Source organism: Asterias rubens, chromosome 1 (assembly GCF_902459465.1).
Source record: "Asterias rubens chromosome 1, eAstRub1.3, whole genome shotgun sequence".
Classification (NCBI taxonomy): Eukaryota; Metazoa; Echinodermata; class Asteroidea; order Forcipulatida; family Asteriidae; genus Asterias; species Asterias rubens.
Window position 1 is genome coordinate 4,024,561 of NC_047062.1, and position 22,691 is coordinate 4,047,251.

General features: G+C 39.0%; 1 protein-coding gene across 2 annotated transcripts; it reads right to left on the bottom strand.

Annotated features, from left to right (window-relative positions):
* Positions 1-9,985: 9,985 nt before the first annotated feature.
* Positions 9,986-22,143, bottom strand: LOC117293970. Of its 2 annotated transcripts, none has more exons than XM_033776485.1 (3): positions 21,954-22,143; positions 13,824-13,954; positions 9,986-11,432 (listed from the first exon to the last, which is right to left on the bottom strand). In XM_033776485.1, exons 2-3 carry the CDS (start codon positions 13,879-13,881, stop codon positions 10,756-10,758), a joined length of 735 nt encoding a protein of 244 aa, XP_033632376.1. In that variant the 5' UTR covers positions 13,882-13,954; positions 21,954-22,143; the 3' UTR covers positions 9,986-10,755. The 2 variants fall into 2 exon arrangements, with proteins under 2 accessions (XP_033632376.1, XP_033632385.1); XM_033776494.1 differs by lacking the exon at positions 21,954-22,143 and adding an exon at positions 17,927-18,120.
* Positions 22,144-22,691: the final 548 nt, after the last annotated feature.

Here is a 22,691-nt window from a genome sequence, read left to right on the forward strand (position 1 = left end):
ACACATATCATACGGACGTGTAATAATGTGATCGATCGCGATTTGTGGATCGTGCGCTATCGTTTTATTCAACAGACCGCCCTCTATCAAGAGTTCTCGTACAGTACAGCCTCTTTTTCGAAAGTGCGTTTTGCGCGCGTGTACGTAACCAATAACTGTTTCAGTCACTGGCCATGCCAGTGCATTGGCGGTCGTAACCAATAACTATTTCGGTCACTGGCCAGTGACCGAAACAGTTCTTGGTAACACTGGCCACTGACCGAAACAGTTGGTTACGACCGCCAAAACGCACCCCAGGCTTCAGCTCCGGGGGCCGGGCCATTTCAAGGCCCCGTGTCGTGTCAAAAGTGCGCGGCGTTTTCAAATTAATTTGTGGAGCTGAAGCTCAAGCCGTGGTTTCGAAAAGGGCATTCAACGCCTACACACATAGGCCTAGCCCAAAAGCCCGGTGCGAGCTCTTGTAAACACCGGAGAAGAGCCGGGCGAGTCAAACACCCATGAAGACATAGCAATGAATAGTGTTTTGGTGGCTGCCGCTGTTAACGGACCTCCGGCTCGGTCCGTTAACAGCGCCAGCCACCAACCCGGTCATTACCACGCAGTGAAGACCGGGTACTCGCATTGTTATTGCCTAGTTAATATGTCTGCATGCGTTTGTAATGATGGGCGATGGGGTAGGTCATGGTTGTCAATGAAACTAGATGATTAATCGCCACAAAGTGTCCTCTGTGATATATTTTTATTTTTGGTAATTTAAAAAGTGCGATGCAGTTTGTCAAAAAGTTCAGTATCTTGGTGGTGTAAGAAATCAAGTTAAGTTTAAAACACTGTGCAAGATCTATTTTGCCTTTTACGCCGGTGCAGTGTTCTGGTTTTGCCTCGCCATGAACGAATTAAATTTATCTGGATTTGTGTATTATCAAAATGTGCCAAACTGTGTCCATGCATGGTTGCATATAAGACTCAAAACCATTATTGCTTACACTTTTTCTAAACATTAATCAAATACTCTCTAATATTTATAAAGATTATCTCTACACATCACTTAAAAAATTCGAGAAATAGAGAACGGTATAATACGCCATATACAAAATCAAGGGATGAATTATTAGTTGGCAGGTTCTTTTATCACCGCTCTATGACGTAGGCACTGACGTAAGCGATGTTCGTGGCTGATTAGTGATCAAAGGTGTATGACAGTTATAAGGGTCTCTCTATATTTCAACATTTCTACAACACCGCAGCTTTCGAACTGAGTTAGTATTGGATTTGATGAGCCACGGGAATAATACTCGACTTTAGACGTCTGGAGCCAACACGGAGAGGTGAGTTTATGAACCGCGCCAAATCAGACAAAATTTACAGTTAGGCTATACTCACTGTTCATGTCTTGCGTAAGTCATTTTCTTGGATGATTTTGTATACTGATTTTTGAATACTTTTGAATAAACAACTTGGTGTCGCTGTGCTGATTGGCCACACGGTACTTTCACGACTGTGCCGTCTTTATTTAGAGGCGATACTTGAATGTCTTTTCTTTCTCAGTGAATAAAAACCTCAAGGTGCACTTTCAAAGATTTTCTTTTTCATTGGGAGTAGAGAGTGGACAAAATGGTCGATCTTTTGCCGCAGTACGTTTACATATGCATCTTGAGATGTCAAACCCTTTTTTAAGGAGCAATAATTTCATTGTATTCCATCTTTTTTTCTAAGAAATGCATTTTTTTGCCATGTTTCAGTGCCAAATTGGGAAATAGACGTGTATGTGGTAATCACGTAATGGCAACATTTGGTTAGAAGTTTACGGCAGCTTTCGATATGGTATAAAGCATGTTGAGAAACATTTCACTTCGAAGTAGTGTGGTTTATGATGTCAAATATATCAGTTCTATGCCCCATATTTTAAACCTGAGAAGCGTTCGTTTGCGTTACTTTCAATAACGCTTCACATATTGTATTCCAATTATGGAGCATTCTTCCTGCGTGGACATTAACCGCTCCAGATTTTCTCAAAACGGGACAGTTATAATTTTAAAAAATTATATAAAAAAAAACCCGTTCCCTTTAATGTATGAATTGTTGACTGATAAACTTTCACAATGAAACATTTTTCACCAACAAACATTTATTAAAACAATTGTTTTTTTAATCCCCGTCCGACCGACGCGTCCGATGAGTTTGATATACTTCTTTTTAGCAAAACTCTTTATCGAAACATTACACGGTTTTCACAGAAATCAAGACAAAGTGGAGCACTTTGATATCCATAACATTATATGACTGAAAACAAGTTCAATGGCTAAAAAAAGGTATACTCGGGCACGGTCAAACCCGTAATTCCTCAACAACATCTTAATGTATTATTACATTTCGCCCGCACGCAGTAATGCAACCTTGAACCTCAAAGCCAGTATTTTTGTATTATTATCTGATCAAGACGAAAAGAGATTCCGAACCAGCTTTAATTGGTTGTATCGATCTAATGAATCGGAATTTACATGTTCTTCTTAATCCAATGAGACATTTTGTGCACCAGACAGGGATTTATAATGGTATAGGCTCTAATTTAGTGCCACGCAAAACTGAAGTCCGTCTTTTGAAAATATAAGTTAGATTGACGTCAAGAAGCGCAAAACAGCTGACGATGTGAAATAAACTGAAGATAAAGAAAATATTGCTGTAAATATTGTTCAAATTTGATAAATTCGTAATGCAGGTGCCTTTGCTATAGCCGCATTCACAAGAATAGTTAACGGTCTGACGTTTCAACACAGCAGAATCTTTCTCGATAGCGAAAAGACAACACAATAAACATGAGCAAACACGTGGTATATTGGTGCAGTTGATGGTGATAACCCTAAGTTTGTTTTCTTTACTCCCCTCTGGTTTTGATTTATTTTAAAATAAACATTTACGACAAAAGCGAAGTAGCAAACGGACAATTTTATAAATGGAACCGAAGCAAGGAATATGCTTTTAAATGGGTGAACATGTTGACGGGTATGCGCTGAGAAGCTTATTGCTATTACATGTTCTTGGGCATGCATGTGCAATGAGCTGAATTGATTTTTAGAGTAGGTGTGTTGTTAACACTTCTTAGGTTCGTAGTAAAAAGGCCCTGGTAAGCTTTGGAAAATCTCAGTAGTTTACAATTCAATTCAATTCAAACTCGTATTCATGTCCATACTTCATGAACACAGTACAAAGCCATAACAATAATTTATAAAGGAGAACCAATAAACAAGGCTTTTTACAAGGAAGAGAATAGTTTATGAACAGAGTAGGGAGTAGGCCCCTACACATTTAAAAACTTAAAAACACTGGAACAATAGGACAAGGTTGACTATCCGACCGAAAGAACAGCCCACTTATTACAAAGTATTAACTAAAATGTATTTTCTTTCCTTCTCCCCTGACACTTTCAGGCCTAAAACAATGGGTGTTGTGTGTTCGTCGAGTGTCACCGATCGGACGGGAAAAAATGGCCGAATTAACAATATGCAACAGAAACCACTTTCGACGTCACAGCCGAACAAACGGTCGCTGGTGCCCGTCCTAGCGTACTCTACCCGAAGTACCCAGAACAGAAATAGAAGGCCACAGGTCAGACGGTCAGGCAGAGGGACCCAAAAACTCTAGAAGCACAGAATGTACTGTGTGAAGAGATTGCATCACAATTGAATCGTGGCAGAGTGATGGAAGAGAGTCCTCATTCCCATCGCCAGAAACTCCCCCAACCTGTGCCACATTTTGATGGCGGAAATGCTTAGGGACCTCTCGCACGAGAACGGGACTTCAATCAAGTCTATAATTGTGGTGGCTGGGGAGGGGAGATGATGGGTGCGTTTGTTTAGCTTCCCTGGGTCGACCCCGGTGTGTGGCGGTTTTTTCCCAGGACTAGTGTGTGCAGATAATTACCCACGTTCGTCCTGGTAAAAAAAACCGCCACGCACCGGGGTCGACCCAGGGGAGCTGAACGAACGCACCCAATATGAAACGGGCCTGTGCAGCCATGTTTATTCTCGTGTCGTTAAGTTGTATTGAGCTCTTCACTGCCATTGTTCGATACAAATGCTATCGAATGCTTAATACTGCTCAGCTGACACTTAAATCAATCAATGAAAATATGTTTTCTTCGAAGATTGCAGCTCGTGTGTGGACAGGTACTTGAAGCGATCACAATGGGATGGAGCATGAATGAAACCATTCCCTCGTCTGTACAACGGTTTCGGTATAATTGCCCAAGATGTTAAAATGAAAGATGCCCGAATCAGCCAAACTATAATGACAGACAGGGATACGTCATCATTGTCAGGTCTACCTTTTTGTATTCTCGGGAGATATTCTAAAGGACTTCGTACCGTAGTTCACGGTGAGACGGCCCGTGATAAATTACCATATGAGCCCTCTTAATCATCTTAAATGTCATTGGATTCATCCTTTTCATTGCATTGTTGTTGCCCTTTTTGCTCCGTCAAATACTTGTAATATTTTGTATGAAAAACTTCAATGCCATGGGTAGGCCTAATGGTAATTGGCATGCCGGCCCCTGCACGTGAAGTCATTTCAGTCACGATGGTTATGACTCTGTAGTATTATTTAACCTCAAGTGACTATAGAAAAGTTCAACAGTCAAAAATATGCAAAAGTTGAATACATAATAATCAGTGTTTGTCGCAAAATGTATGAGAAATCTGGACTATTCCATTTCAATATACAAATGTTGAATGCATAATAATGAGTGTGTTGTATGAGAAATCTGGACTATTCCATTTCACGAGGCGAATTTTAGTAAAACGGGAAGCCAGATTTCACCGAGTGAGTATTTTGCGACAATGCACAAACGGATGCATTAATATTTTGTTTTCTAGTTGAAACACACATTTTTGTCATTTGAAAATGTTAATTCTATCCCACACTCCGAAAAAAGGGGGAAAAGTGGACGACTCCATGTTGTTGTCACCAACCTTGTTCGCGGGACATAACATATCCAATATACCCGTCCTATATGTATTTCCATATACGACGGTTAAGGCAGTCCGACGTCTCGGCAATAAACTATACGTGGCATGACGTGACGCGTGTTCAGCCAACCATCTGACAAGGATCGTGTGACGCATAAACGGAACATTAAACATGTTTTTATCCAATAGCTCAGCCACCCCTCCCCCAGTTTTGATGGAAAAGGAAAAGGAATCCATCTTTTTTTCTTGATAACCAGTTGCCTTTTTGGGTCGGGTGCACTGCCTACTTCGAAGTGCACTTTCAAACCCAAATGCACCACATTAGGCCTAATCATTGGCATACAGATTACGATCACATAGGCACTCTGCCACAACCGTAAAATCTTACGAGTCCTGCTGGAGGTGGTTATTGCCCGATTTAACCTTACAGATTATTGATATTCTTATGGATGATACGGCATCAGCTCAGCTTATAGAGCTGGCAATATTAAAACTGTCTTTTGTATTTCCCGTGTTTTTGCTATATAAAGGCACTACCGTGCACATATGCCTATACTTGTCTCACAAGCTAGATTATCACTTGAAAATGTTGCGTTTACTCAAACAAAAAAATCAAAAACAAGAATCATGATGGAAACAGTCAATATTCAAATGTAGTTTCATACTATTTTGCATATAAAGATTACGATGTGAAATAAAATGAAATGAAGGTGGTCGCGTTTTTAAGATATCGCCGGAGCGGTTATGTGCACGCAGGAAGAATATACAAAGTGGGAAACGTTTCTGAGAAAGGGGGGGGGGGGATTTATTGTTTCATGACCACACTACATGTAATTCGAAGTGAAATGTTTCTCAAATACTTTATACTATTGAAAGCTGATGTACCTTACCAAGTAAGTTTTTATTGCCTCTGATATATATCAAGAGAGATTACCAAAGGTATCCTTCCCTTTAATATCATGAAGATAATTCTGGATTTGTGCGCAGTCACGAGTGAACGATAGGATGTAAACAAATTGAAATTAAAAACCTTTCAATATTGCAAGGTTAGTTATTTTGCAAGTAAATAAATGGAAGGCTTTATGAAAGCCGTTGCGCTCCCAAATAATCTCCATACATAGTTTGACTGATTATTTAAGAAAAGGAACGTGGTTTACCATGACAACAGCAACTCAACAACGATGAAGTAGGATTAGGCACACTATGTAGGGTATAGGCCTACCTCTTTAATATTGTAAATAATAAAGATATAAAAATGCGGGGGGTGGGGGGGGGGGGGGGTGATGGGATTGTTAACATTGATACGTCATCAGAAAAGAGGAAGTTATGTACGTTGCCATGGTAACATTTATTATTCACTTGCTTTGTAATCCATTTAGTACTTTCAAAACTTTGATTTTCATTTTTTTTTCTATTTGGTGATTTTGTTTTAATGAAATAATTTTGTTCGGGATCTTATTACATAGGGCTATGAAAATGAATGATTACTTGGTAAACACAATATCCAACATGCACCGGGAATCCTTTTAGAAAGGCGAGGAACGTACTTTTTTTTTTCTTTTTTCTTTTTTATAGTTTGATATAATTTGATATCAATAAAAAGGAATGAAATAATAGAGAAAGCTAGTAAGTCCGGCATACAATGATCATTGGACAATGGTTTGAGCTACCAAAGCAATTTGAGCTTCCAGGAAACTCAAAACAATATTATTAACTAAAAAATTGCATATTCACTAAGATTGCAGGCGCATGTTCTGTTCTTGCATCGATTATTGTTATTGTTATTATTTTTTTTTTTAATGTTATTTATTTGTATTTTATTGTTTGTATTTATTTGTTCATTTTTTGTATGGAATGTAAAGTTAAAGTCACTGGACACTATTGGTAATTGTCACATACCAGTCTTCTCACTTGGTGTATTTCATTATATACATAAATTAACAAACCTGACAATTTTAGTTCAATCGGTCGTCGAAGTTGCGAGATAATAATGAAAGAAAAAACACCCTTGTCACACGAAGTTGTGTGCTTTTAGATGGTTGATTTCGAGACGTCAAATTCTAAACTTGAGGTCTCGAAATCAAATTCGTGGAAAAGTACTTCTTTCTCGAAAACTATGTCACTTCAGAGGGAGCCGTTTCTCACAATGTTTTATACCATCAACCTTTCCCCATTTCTCGTTACCAAAAAAGGTTTTGTGCTAATAATTATTTTGAGTAATTACCAGTAATGTCCACTGCCTTTAAATGTCAACATCGAAGTATGTTACTACCCATATACTATTTGCATAGCCAAGCACAATTATCAGAAAAAAAAATCACTTAGCGATGAATGGGTTTGGGGTTTTAGTATAAAAGCTAAGCTTTTAGCTCAGTGTAAATGTAGCTTTAAAATGTATAAAAAGGAATACACTGCACACAGTATACATTTTAGTGGCATGCAATATTTATTTTATAATTTATATTTTTCCTCAAGGCTAAATATATTTATTACTTTAATAAAACTGGTATCTTAGGGTTGGTAGACCTGACGAAATAGTTGCAGACATTTTGTTTTGTTTTGTGTGATCTACAGTATTCTCAAAAGCGACCTTTAAAGCAGCTTATACATCAAAAGTATGCTTACCAGAATAACGTTGCTAGCCAAACTACCAGGGCTCAATTTCACAAAGCCTGAAAGCACAACAATTTGCTTAGCACCTCAAAGTAATGCTTATAAGCATAACAGATTACCACCTAGCCCTGGCGGCCTTACACTTTCGTTTTGTACTACAGTGACGTCCTGGACATCAGGGTACATTTCTGGGGCGGAAAATTTTCACAGCTTCATAACTCAAATCTTACCTGCAAGAAAGCACCAATTTCAACAGATTCACATTCCATGGCAGCATATGTTTTTCTGCGGTGGGTTTTGATCGTCATATATTCTTCACAAATCCGTCATTCTTCATGAAATAATGCAGCTCCCAACGTTAAGGAATTCCCATTTTTGTTCGTATTCTCACAGTCTGCCGTGTGTACGCAAGACGCACGACGCGCAAATTTTGAATTGTGTTTTGTTAACGCTGTGCAGTCAAGACGGTGACCAAGAATTCATGCGTCTAAGCTTGCATTATGCGTCTTGCACGCGAATGTATACGCGTACGCATGACAGACAACACTGTGAGAAAACGATCGAAACTGGAATTTTTTAATGTTGGAAGCTGCATTATTTCACGAAAATGACGGATTTGTGAGGAAAATATGAGAACCAAAACCCACCGCAGAAAAATGTATGCCGCCATGGAATGTGAATCTGTTGAAATTAGTGGCTTGTTGCAGGTAAGATTTAAGTTATGAAGCTGTGAAATTGTTCCGCCCCAGAAACGGGCCTCAATAGACCTTATGCACATGACGTCATTTCAGTACGGCGCCCTCGCCTTGAGGTCAAAAGGAGGTTGTTCATTGGCCAATCTATGTGCGTTTCGATTGTTTCTTCACCGTTTGACCTCAAAGATGGCGGCTGGATGACGTCAATGCATAAGGTCTATAGTTATTTGCGTACAGATAAAGAGTCCTATATAGGGCTAGTTACCACCCAAAACTGTGACTGCAGGGTGCCACACTCAATTTTTGCTTAGCAAATACATTTCTCAAGCAGTATTTTTTGGCTTTTTGACATTGGCCCTTGAGTAAAACAATGTCATGAAAATCATTTTCGTCTCACTGGTCATGAGATGCAAATTATTTTAGCGTGTAAAAACGTATTTTCATGACATTGTTTTACTCATTTCTCAAAAAGTATCAGCAACTATCATTTTAAGGTACGCTTCTACTATCTATATCTTCAAACGGGTTCTACCTCCATGGTTTAATGTAAATCTGTGGACATTGTGTTTTGTGTAACAAAAAGTACCCAAATCCTTTAATATATTCATTCCAAGGACCGTTATTGACCTTCCTCTTATCAAATATCCCCTCACTCTTTTATAATTTACAAGCTTTGAGTCCGTTAAGTCAACAATAAATAGTTCGTAAGAGTAGTTTCGCATTGTGAGATAAAAATAATGACGTCATAAATTGAGGTAGTTTAAAACGACGGGATGATGCAACCCAGTGATTTAAAGGCAACGGACACTATTGGTAATTAGTCAAAATAATTGTAGGCATAACAACTTACTTCTGATAACGATCAATGGAGAGCTTAAGTAACGTACTTTCGAGAAAGAAGTATTTTTTCACTACCTCAGTTTAAGATTTTGAGGTCCCGAAATCAAGCATTATGAAAGCACACAACTTCGTGTTACACTAAAGGTGTTTTCTTCCATTGTTATCTCGCAACTTCGACGACCGATTGAGCTCAAATTTTCACAGGTTTGTTATTTTGTGCATATAATGAGATCATAGAGCTATATATATTGAAGCTCTATGGTTGAGATACACCAAGTGAGAAGACTGGTATTTAACAATACAATTACTGAAGGTGTCCAGTGCCTCTAAAATCCTTTGTCATTATTTTTCATACGGTATATTTCCGCCTAAAATACTGCCAAGAGCTCGGAGAAATCGGTATTAGAAACTCCCACAAATTAATGACCAAGTTGTATACACTAAGGGTTTCAGGGACAAAAATCACACAGAAAAAGGTAACAATGTAGAGAGAGGCTATAGAAACAAATCAAAACTTGTAAACATTTAACAAAGGTTTCAGGGGTTCGACCCAGAGGAAGAAAGGGGATGGAACTCTGATGTTATGCTTAATAAATAACTATTAAATCAGCATCACAGATCGTGTATCAGATAGACTTGCGAATAAGTCAATCGATCTCTGTCGTGGTGATAACGAAACGGCTCTCGCGCAACTATCTCGAGAGATGGCTGCTCTGTGCGAGAGAGACTAAAGCCGGTGTCCGATGCAATTTTGTACGCCATGCAATACTGTCCGCTCCGGACACTTTTGCATATGCACTCGTGTCCGGGCGGACACAATTGCATTATGCAGCAGCGTCCGGGCGGACACGATTGCATATGCAAAACCGTCCGGCGGACATGATTGCATATGCAATAATGTCGGACATTATTGCATATGCAATCATGTCCTCCGGATAGTATTGCATAGATGACATAATTGCACGCGACACCGGCCTCAGTTCGAGCTTTGCGTCAACTCAAAACAGTCGGCGACTGACTCTTCAGGATCACACTGCGCCTTTAGCTAAGACCTTCGGGAACTTTTCAGTCGGCGATTATTTACGACCTGAGCGTAACTGTAATGATTTTAAGACAATATGAAACAGTCGCCGCTCGAAAATCTAACAGTCGCAAGAGTAGAACAGTAATTTCAACTTGTACGACGGTGATCCCGACGGTCGTGAACCAATCGCAGGCGCACGATTTATCACATTTTGTCAGCGCCGATATGCGGCCTTTAATCACTGTTCTCACGATACGGTTAAATGGGACTGTAGTCGTGAGAGCAGTAGTCTCGCGCCCAGCCAGCCAGACAATTTATCAGAGAGAATACTTCCTTTTGACAATAGGTATCTACTTGCAAAATTGCATTAAAAACATTTGGCTATAATATAATACATAAAAAAGCGTTGCTCTATAGGTCTTAAGATGACATTCTGACCGCTCATGATCATGACAAGCGAGTGCCGACTCTAGATCCATGCGTGTGTAAAAAGGAAATACAAAATAATTAAGCGGGAAATACATTTAGGCAGACTACAGCATGCATTATGATCGTATTCAAACTACAAGCTGTACGGAGAGCCGGCCCCTTGGCATTGTTTATCTTCTTCTCTTTTGTATCACGGAATTACGGCTTTTGACTTATTGAAATCTTTCCTGTTGTGCACCATTCGTACTTGCTCTTGGATCGCCTCTGGTCCATCTCCCGTGTAAAATATAGGAATGCTCTCCCCTTTTTGTTCAACGACTTCACCGGGTACCGTGGCGGTCAGAATCTTCTCTCGAGATCTGAGGAAGTACGGAGTTCTAGAGAGGGGTACAACGGCGGGAAGCTCTAACTCATTGTTGTTGTTCTCGTTTTTTGGCAAGATTTCTGACGTTTGGTTCGGTTGATCATTGTTGTACTCCTGCACTGGTTTGAGCGTGGGTATTTGGTGCTTACGATGATTTGTAAGCAAGCTCTGCTTAGCACGAAGATGCGCCGGAGTGGCGATTTCGTCGATGTGGTGTGTGAACCCGCTCTTGTGCTTGTCCAAGTTGTCCAAAGACCGTTTGAACTGTCTCTTCTGTCGGTCTAAGACAGCCGTGCTGTACGCCCTCTCACCGTCAATCCTTCTCATGACGCTGTTGAGACGACTGCGTTCTACATCGTTCAACACGGAGACCCGTGACGCAGTGCGTCTAGTCTGCCGTACGATATTCATGTATTTGGAGTAGGTGGCCGACTCGGATTTGCCGATGTTGACACCACTCTCGCCGCTGAGGGCACATGCTTTTAGAGGATCAAGATACGTACCTAAAGGGGAAATCAAAAAGAATGATCAACAAAATAACATTGGAATCGCTTACGGGGTTTGATATAACCATATAATGTGACTGATATTACGTCAGACCATGGAAATGTTCCATCATGGTCAGTCGGTTCAGACCAAACTACGTTCATCGGCAATGGGCTATTAGTGTTGTATAACTCGTGACAAATTTTCTTAATACGTTACATTCATACCTCTAAACATTAATGACAACAAAGTGATCTCGCACATATTCACAAAGAAATGCCAATCACCAAATTGAATGTGGAAAGATTATGCAGTCTGACCCATTTTGCGTATAATTGTATACCGTGATGTAAATGCGTACGGGCCTGCCTACATTATTTTTGAACCCCAGGATTGGACGACCAATGCCGACCAATGGCCGACAAATCTCAGTTGTCCAGTCTCCACAGCTTGCAGTCATTAGACCGGAGGAAATTTTTGTGTACATTGAAATTGCCGTCCCCAACAGAATTTCCCGATTTTTTTTTACGGATTTCCTTTTTTTTTTAACGATTAAGAAGAAAACAAATTCCCCATTGAAAAGCACTACAATACGACAGTGGCAATTTTGATGAACAGAAATCACAAATGCAACCTAAATGGTTTGGACCATTTTTGTCATTCACTATTGTCGACTTTCACTATATAAAAACAGGTTGCTATATGATTAGATTTCTTAGTTGACTCTTCTCCTAAAACGCTTGGCAACAGAGAACATTCACGAGACAGACAGTACTAGACTTTACAAAACCTCATCATACCCTGTATCATCTTCATAGCAACCGAAGAATGTCAAGAAACTATGAAGAGCAGTCTCAATTTCACATGTCACTCCGAGTCTAAAGGCGAGAACGCATTCCTATATTCACCAAGGTAAACAACTCCGCGAACTCCTAAAAGGCAGACAATGTCCTTCATATATCCAATCATGGAGAAAGGATCCAATCTATAATGGCTTGATTAACGGTGATCTTTCTCCTTTTCCCGGTAAATGAGTAAATCCAGTCCAACTGTAACGACACTGAGGCACAAACAGCAGCTACATAACCCTTCACTCAGTGAATCAGAAGTGCCGGTATAGAATCTCCCCGATTGTACATAACATGTAGGCCTAAACCACTGAACAGCCTTGAGTGACAATTCATGGGACTCTTTCTGGATTAAACGTCCATTATTTGAAGGCAAAGTTGTACCCCAGCCTCTATGGTGATACAGACAATAAACGAAATGAGCTTACAGAACACTCGGCAGCGGCTTTGTCATTCGAACTATCCACTCGTTCATCCACAAACAGATTCAGTGCTCTTCTGTATAAATACACAAAATAATCCAAGCAAGACGCCATTCAATAACTTGTGCAAATTAGTATGAGGAGTGTTCCTGGGAAAAAAATCAATCACAAATCTTGCGGAGCTCAAGGCTTCGAGTCTACGACGAGGCTCATCTATAAGAACAGCTCAAGAAGCCCACATAGTTCTCTTCAATCTTGCTCATAACCTTCTGGCCTGAATCGTTCTATTTTCTTCTGTCCAGATCACTAACATTTTGAAGATTTAAACCTTTCCCCCTCTTTCTTTCCAACCTTCTGTCTTGATGGGATTACAACTGTGGCAATACGACACGTGCCATTCTTAAACAAAAGAATCTTGTGATTTAAGTGAATTTACTCACTTTATTTTATTTAGTGACAACCAAATTGACCAATGTGTGGATGAACATGAGCGGGGGGCCAAGACTCCACCCGACTTGTCTTTTAACACACTCAGCATGGAAGTTAATTTAAAGTTCCAGCTGTATCAATGTGTACTATTCTTTCGATAATTCCATCCTGAAAATAGTTGTACAATTCATTTTGAGATAATGGTGGACACTTTGTTTATTTGCACTGTTTTGGTTTGGGTAATGTCTGTATACACCTAAACCAGATGGTGCACTCGTTTACCATTATCTCAAATGCTAACTTACACCCTAACAAAATGCTTAGGCCTATTATAAAAAGGAAAATAACTTAAAACTGTATAGCTTTAAAAATTTTAATTTAAGACCCACATCACATGCAAATGCTAATGTTTGCTCTTGGACTATCTTAGACAAGCACCCGTCTTTCCAGTCCACCCGGTTTTCAGTTGACAAACCAAACCTTTTTAAAAATAGTCCTCCAATATTTCATGCTACATGTATTTGAATTGACACAAAGCTTTAGAACAACCTTTCATTATAGATTTTGGCAGAGCAATGCAATTGACATGTACATCAGGACACCTGTGTGCGGTATACTTTAATCTAATACACATCCATGTGTTTCAAATGAGAAGACTCAAATTCTCAAAGTGACCACATGGAAAGAATACGTTTTGACTTTCACTCACCCCTCGGTTTAGAAGTAGCATTGATGGAGTTGGCGCTGTCATCTGATTTGGTTTCCATGGTGATGCAGCCCTGCTCCTCATACTCGGCCTACTCGATAAGACAACATCCATGTGACTGCCAGGTGCTTCAACTGCGTACAAAGAAAATAGTCCACAGTTTGAGGCAGATTGATATAATAACTGTTCGCCAAACAGAAACCACACTGCAAAATCCGATGTGGTGTCGGGAAACCACGTCATTACGGTATACCCTTGTCACGGCCAACTCGTATACTTTATAGGTAGCTATGGTCTCTGTATTTTTCATGGTAAAATGACCAAACCAAATGGACCGATGGCACTATTGCAGCGCTTTACAATAACTCCCACTTCATTTAATTTGTGATCCAGGCCATCACGTCACTAGGCATACAAATATCTCGCCGTAGATTGTCGTTACCAATACATCATTGTTGCTTAGAAAAACACCATAGCTCAGTTCCAATACCAGTTGTCAAAGACCGTCACTGTAATTATTTTGACTACCTCTCGATGCTCGAACCCAGTGGCAGTAATCGCGCAGTAAATGCCACCAGACATACCATTATGTTCCTGTCACTCCATGATCGAAACACGCTAGGGTAGGGGTTTCGTTAGCTTAGAAATTAGAAACATAGCCCTACATTTAGTTGTGTCGAAACTTATAATAGGTGATGTAACTTTAAATGACCGTGGTATTGTCAAACGTGTGACATTTCTAAGCTAAACAGCAGTTAGGCAGTGAACAGTATTGGTAATTACTCAACATAATCATAAGCATAAAACCTGGTAACGAATAATGGGGAGCTGTTGATAGTATAAAACATTGTGAGAAACGGCTCCCTCCTGAGTAACGTTGTTTTCGAGAAATAAGTAATTTTCCACGAATTTGAATTTCTCACCCCATGATCGATCACGCTATGGGTTGGGGTTTCGTATAGGTTAGAAATTAGGAACATAGCCATACATTAGTTGTGTCGGAACTTATAATAGGCAATGTAACTTTAAATAATGACCGTGGTATTGTCAAACGGAAAATCAGTAATATTTAATATGAATGGGCCACATAAGAAAATGAGGGAACATGCTGTAAGATATTGTACGCCCAATATTGCAAAAAAAACTGGTTTTTTTTTACATTTCCACGGTGTACGGTTATATCCTCTTTAAAAAAAAAATGGGGATCAGCTAGACAAAATGTTTAAGCCGATAACAAGAAAATTTAGCAGTTTCCACAGCAACACGATAAATATTTAAGAATACCAGGCATTCACGTCCAGACTGTTTATTATGAAAACAAATCTTGGAAAAAGTATTTCAAAAATTGTTATGAGCCATGAAGGTTTTTCAATTCTGTATAATGGCGCACCCAAGGGAGACACATCTCTGTGGTGCAGTCACTCTGTGGAGACTCCCTGTGAAAACCCTGTGTGGACGTGTGTAGTGTCCACATGCACAGTATTTCAAAACTATATATGTCTTTAATATGTGGATCAGGTCCACAACCCGTGTGTAAAGCACTTACCCACTATTTACAACGAAGACGAAGAGCCTTACAGTAATGCTTTGTAAAACAATCGAGGAAATTTTATGGGAAAATTTTAAAAGGTTGGCGTTCAACTTCACTGAATAAAGATATGTTTTTCTGCCAATGATTCAGATTATGTTCTCCTCTATTAAATGTAGACCTGCCTGGAAATGGAGTGACTGTTTTCAGTTAAAGGCAGTGGACACTATTGGTAATTACTCAAAATAATCATTAGCATAAAACCTGGTAACGAATAATGGGGAGCTGTTGATAGTACATACTAAAACATTGTGAGAAACGGCTCCCTCTTGAGTAACGTTGTTTTCGAGAAAGAAGTAATTTTCCACGAATTTGATTTTGAGGCCTCAGATTAGATTTTTAGGTCTCGAAATCAATCTTGAAAAGCACACAACTTCGTGTGAAAAGGGTGTTGTTTTTTCTTTCATTATTATCTCGCAACTTCGACGACCAATTGAGCTCCAATTTTCACAGGTTTGTTATTTTATGCATTATGTTGAGCTACACCAAGTGAGAAGACTGGTCTTTGACAATTACCAATAGCGTCCAGTGTCTTAAGAACAAGTATAGGCTAGGCCTATATAGTAATCTTTCCCTTGCAGTAGTGATTCTTAAAGAGAATAAGGTGACACTACTATCCAACGAATCCAATGGAGAGTTGAACTAATATTAGTTATTGTTTGATCAGCGTTAGGAACTCAAAATCCTTTTCGCTACCGTCGATAGAGGTCTCACGGTCACTGGCCGTACAAACAATCGATTAACGGCCAATTATTGGATAAGTCAATAAAGATAGATAGATTAATTGATTATATAAATAGATACGTGCAGATAATTATATAAAATTCCATTGTCCCACACCAGGGGCATTTAGTAACCCCCCCCCCCAAAAAAAAAAAAAAAAAAAAAAAAAAAAAAAAAAACAGAAACAGAAACAAACAGCAACGACGCACTATATATTAATGCCTTACTTCAAAGAACGGGAAAATTAACAACATTAAAATGCTACAATTAGGAACCGTAAAAACACTTAAATAAAATAAAGCAGTACTTAAGTAAGTTAATTCCAACAGACGACAGCAAATCAACATTTTAAGATTTAGCACTGTACACCACATGTACCGTGTGTCTAAAAAAGAAATACACCTTTTTTAAATGGCTGCTGCATAAAAAGAATATGATTATTGGGAAAAGGGTTTAGGTGTATGGATAGCTTAAGGTCTCAACTTTCATGACATAAAAAACTCCAATAATAATTCATTCCTCAGTGAGCACTGTTCACTTTTAAGAAGGGTATAAAAATTAGGCCGCGCCGGAATTAGCCTCCCTTTGTTAGAGGCAAGTCCTTTGTAGCTTATAACCAACAGAATAAGTAGCCAACATCTCTGACATCCTTTTTTTCAACAAACCGTATTTGAATACAAATAAATTTCCGTCTGGTTGTTAAGAAAAACCAATGAAATGTTCAAATAATCTTACAATAACTGAAATGTGGGGTGAAGGTTTTCATTCAAAGTCACACAAAAAATGTGAAAAATAAACCAGTTTGTATGGAAATTGCACAAGTAACTTCACCCCATCATGATTCCCACCACTGAGTCTACCATGCAGGGAAAGTTATAATGTTACATGAACAAACGCAATTCCTGTGCACTCATGCATACAAAAATGGTTTAATAAACCACCAAATTCACTCAGCAAACCCAAACTGATCGCAATATTGATCATGCATTTTATCATACCCCCCCCCCCCCCAATTTTGTAAGCTCACAAAATGGAAGGCTAATTCCTGCGCAGCCCAATTTTCATACCCTTCACAAAAGTGAGCGGTGCTCACCCGGGCATAAATTATTTTCGGACTTCTTGGTGTCATAATAGTTGAGACGTAAGCTATCCAAACATATAAACCTTACCCCCAGAACAGTATATTTTATTATTCGGCAGCCATTTCAAATAATGATAGTTTGTTTTGAGAGTATCATTTTGTGCAATTTTTTACGCTGTATACTACGCAATTCTCTGTTGTCTTGACAAATCATCAGATAAAATGAGCTGGGATCGAACAAAGACAAATTGAATAGAGTGGGATTTGAACCGACGACCCCAAAAAAGTGCCGCGCTATGTTGGCGATATCCCCGTTTTGTCAAGTGTCCCCAGTCAGGTGCCCTTTTACAGTGGTTGTTTGCCTATATATATATATATATACTTGATGTTTAAAACTCTGTTGCAAAATTGCGTTGAGTTAAAATGCCTCTATATCATACCAGTCATTTTCTCTGCCTGTCTGATTATCCTGCTGTATTATACATTTATGTACCTCTAGCCCTATATAGGACTCTGTCACTGTATGTAAGACCATGGAGGTAGACATAGAAAGTAAGACCACCAGGGCTAATGTACCTCACCATGTTGCCAAAAACGCAAACAGGTTTTAACCACAAACACTGCTTTAAACACATGTCAAGATAGCCTAAAGTGATAAAAGCCTTCAGAGCCTTTTGTAACAAATACCGGTCAAATTGACTAAGTAATACTTACGTCCCCGCCATCTCACGAAAAAACGAACCTATGCAGCCACCGTTCTCACAAGCCGCTAGAAATAATGGTCCCGAATGATAAGTTTGTAATCAGGCCAGAGGAATGATGCTACATCGCGCCCACAATCTCATGTTAAATACACACACAAACAAAATCAACGTTTTGTTTGCCTTGGTAGGCTAAAGGTAATTCCTTAAATGATCGATATGAGCAGCAAAACTACAGCGTGTTGCATTACAGAATCATCATTGTTGAGTCCATTGGATTGTTACGCCTGACATCCTTGATCAGGAATTTATGACAAAAGAGGTTAACAAAGGATCTCGTTTATTTCACTTTTATGACCGAGACAACCAGTACCCCCAGTCGCGCAGTGAAAGTGGTTATTTACGCGGTAACTATGGGGTTCTAAAGAGTGTGTAGGTTTTGTTTGCTTAAAAAAATAGAGCGACAAAGTGGGTCGTTTTCGTTTATATATTGCGAGAGTATAAGCCGAGACCTATGATCCCATAACCAAGACCTTTGATTATATACATGACAGTGTAGTCATAAATTGTATTCAAAACAATTCCTTTCAAATCGAGTTTTGATATTAAAGTCACCTGGAAGTGGTATTTTGTCAAAATAAAGCTTTTGTCACTAAAATATGTGTTATGATTTGACCTGATTTTTTTTCACGTTAGGCAAATGCTCCTTTAGGTTCGTTACGTCTTTCAGGTACCTTCTTCGACTTCCCCACTAGCTGGAAAAATTGTTGGGATGGCGTCATGTTTTAGAAAAGAACTATTCTCTCTATGTCAAAATGTGTAGTGTATTTCGGATTCTCGAAGCACGACGGCTCGAAGTGTTTGCTGCACAGCGCTGGAAACGACTTGCAAACTGACCCCTATCTTAAGTTGTTTTGCTGCATCCAGCAGAAATACACCTGGTCGACATTGCCGGAAAAATGCAAGAAAAAAACTTATTCGAAACGTACAAACTCACGACTAGGACTTGAATGTACTTGCACGAACGTGTGTTCGATGTTCGATCGAGGCAAAGTCTGCCTCGATTGACGTCACAAAAGGGGTAGGCGGAGTCACCTCCCACACATTTTTCATTTTTTTTAAAACATATTAATCGTTAAAAACAATTACTCAAAACATTATTTTTTTGTTCAGAAACATAAACTCAAATGTTTGAAAGAAAAAAAATATATATTTCCAGGTGACTTTAAGCATAAAACGATCTCATTGAAACATGAAACAGGAAAGTTCGAACTCCTCTAGTCCTTTCTCTGTGATTAAGTGTTTGAACATGATGAGGAGGTAAAAGCTGAAGTGGTCAGACAGCGACAAGTTGTTTGACGAGTCAGTCGGTCTTTTCATTCATAGAAAGCTATGCAAATAGACGAGTGCTCTTCAGAGTAACTTGTTACAAACCACCGAACAGAGGAAGTGCAGAACAAAAACTCCTCTTGCTTAATTTGCACCAATGTTGTTCCTCTGTGTAGCCGCCGTAAGTACGTTTTAAAGACATGGGGTGGTTTGGGGTGGAGGAATAATTGTGTTTTGGGGAGCTATCGCCTAGTGACAAGGGCTCAATTTCATAGAGCTGCTAAGCACACAAATTTGCTTAGACTGAAACTTCTTCCTTGATAAAAACAGGACTACCAATCAAATTTCCAATTGTTGCATATTTCTAGTTGTTGGTATTCTGCTGTTGTTTGCAAATCCTGAAAATCACGTGGAAATTTGGTTGGTAACCCTGTTTTTATCAGGGAAAACATTTCATGCTAACCAAAACTTCAGGGCGGCCGTTTTCAGAGGTTTATAACAGAAACGAATTGTCACAAGGGTTTTGAGTTGTTAGTTCGAGGTAGTCCCTACATAATCGTCAGGACTGTTGGTTGGCGATTAAAAAGCACGAACCATTATTGCTACATCTGAAATTGCCTTTTCTCTATCTTAAATCTTGGTGCATGGTAATGATGTTATTCTGAATTAAACTCCATGGTACCCTTCATCTTCTTCATTTCCTTCCCCTTCTTCATTTAGTGCAGCCTTCAAATAATTGAAGAAAAACGCAATGCCAGACACATTGTATATTCTATTACAATAACCCATGGGACCTATTTAAGTCCGAATCCGAAGGACGAAGCAATTATTGCCAAGTGTATTGATTCAAGGCACTGGACACTATTGGTAATGTTACTCTAACTAATTGTTAGCATACAAACTTACTTCGTAAAGAGTAATGGAGAGCCGTTGATAGTATAAAACATTGTAAGAAACGGCTCCCTCTGAAATAACGTAGTTTTCGAGAAAGAGGTGTTTGACTTCGAGACCTCAGAATTAGAAATCAAGATCTGAAAGCGGCTTCGTGTGACACTGACTGTTTTATTTTTCCATTAATATCTCGCAATTTCGACCACCAATTGAGTTCAAATGTTCACAGGTTTGTTAGCTTTATGAGAAGACTGGTCTTCGACAATTACAAGAAGGTGTCGATTCTTTATGTCCGAATTCGACGGACGAAGCAATTATTAGTAATAGTATTGACTAGAGAAACCAAGCGTCAAGACTGGGACTCGAACCCATGAATGGCACACGCACGCTGAGTGATCAGCAGAAATATCAGTCATGACACTCTACACCCTGCTGTGATTTAACGACAAACATGTAATGTTTCAATTTTGATTTGATTTGTTTGATAATCTGTTACTTTGTTTTCGACAAACGACATTGAAACGGGCAGATCCCAAAACCTAAGTTCGCTATGTTAAATTGGCAATTCTTGAGACTCCGTGGTGTGGAAAACGTATTACTTACCCGATATTATTTACGACTCCATGTTATTCTCTGTAGCTCGTTTCACATTGAAGCTATTTTATTCTCATGAAATTTACACCCATTAAAATTACATTTCTAGAGGCTGAAACTAGCGATGTTCGGTGCAAGTTGGCAATGGTTGTTTATCTACACCACAACCATGTCAAGTGTCCGGTCAAATTCAAGTGTTTGCTAACTGCAGAAACATCGTGCCAGATGTATAGAGAATACAGGCTGTAATGTTTACAGAAGGTCAGCACAACTGAAATGGTTGTTTGTCTTGTTCAACTGGACACTTTAAATTTAGTATCTGTGAAGAAATATTTGATGGCAGTTTTCAATCACACTTGTTTCTAAATTCCAAAGGTTGACATGTGGAGGCACAATGGTACACTGTAAAAACCGGGGGTGTTGCCTTATTTATATTCATGTACCGACAAAAGAATCAAAATTTACACACAAAAATGTTATATGAATATTGCTTCGTGTTTTTTTTAATATCTTTAGGCCTACATCGCACTATAGGTGTAAAAAAAGAGTGAGGTGAACGGTCTTGCCCTTGAAATAACTTTCAGAAATGCCTTTCTATGAAAGAAGACAGTTACCTTCTGAGTGATTTATAGCAGAAAACATTTCGCAAGGCATGTGTGGAGGATTCAGTGATTCATCGAACTTCATTATCAAACTGGAATGTTATAATATTCTCCCATCATACTATAATAACGCATGCGTCTACATAGAAATCACCACCAGACATGACTTTAATTGAAGTATACGCGGACATTCCAAGATCCAGTGAAACAAACAAAACTGGTGTTAAAATTTTAAGCACTTGAAGTTGAATCTCATAAGAGTCACAAGAAAAAAGTGAACTCTCCTTAAAATAATAGGTTTTCATTGTTTTCTAACATCGGGGTTGACTCGAGATTAACTTAAAAAAAACAAACAACATGTGATGTCAAGATCTAAGACCTCCATCTTGCTGCCTCCAATGTTCCTCGTATCGAATAACAATAATGAATGCTAATAATCATTTTGCAATTAGGAACCAGGCTAGTTTGTTCTTCTAGCCTCGGTTTGGTAACATTGATATCAATGGGAGAAATTGAAGATGGCTGCACCGCGTGATAAAGGTCTGTTGAGCTACGTTGAACTCTCAGAAACTGTGATCTTAAAACATAAACCAACGATGGTTTCTGAGCTGAGATAAAGCCTACCTGATCTGTTATTTCGAACGTCTTGAGACCAAGGAGAAAACTGTGATTCTTGTGGTGGTGGTTGATCAGTGGAGGTGCGACGAACTCTCGAATCAAGTTGGAGTTTGTGAAGAATATGAAACTCTGCAAAAAGGCGTAGAACTGCGTAGGAAACTCTATAGAGCTCCAAACCTTCAGTTTTTTCGGTTACCGTCTTCAATACAGCCCATTGTTTTTTTCCACAATGCGGTCGCAGTTCATGTCCTCACATACCTCAAACAATGTTCACTGAGAATTGAAGCGTTAAACGCTACTCTGTGGGAGGCAAGTCCATGTGACCTAGAAGGTGATGACGTGTTATGGCTGGTGCTGGTAAATTCTTAAAGGGAAAATGACGAGCAAAATTTGGACAAGAATGTGTTGATCCTAACATCTTATTCTTCAAAAAAATCCTAAAATAAAGCTAACTATATATTCCTTAGATAAAACCAATGTGTGCTTTCTTCATTTTCTTCGCCATTCAAATTTACTTTAAAAAAACGTTTACAAGTTAAAGTTGTGGGTTGCCTTACCTAACATCCTTTTGTGTTTTGCAAAAAAAAGATAAATCCCCTTAAAGCCATTGGACACTTTCGGTAAAAAATATTGTCCAAAGGCCCACACTTCGTGTATCACAACTTATATATAAAATAACAAACCTGTGAAAATTTAGGCTCAATCGGTCATCGGAGTCGGGAGAAAATAATGGAAAGACCCACC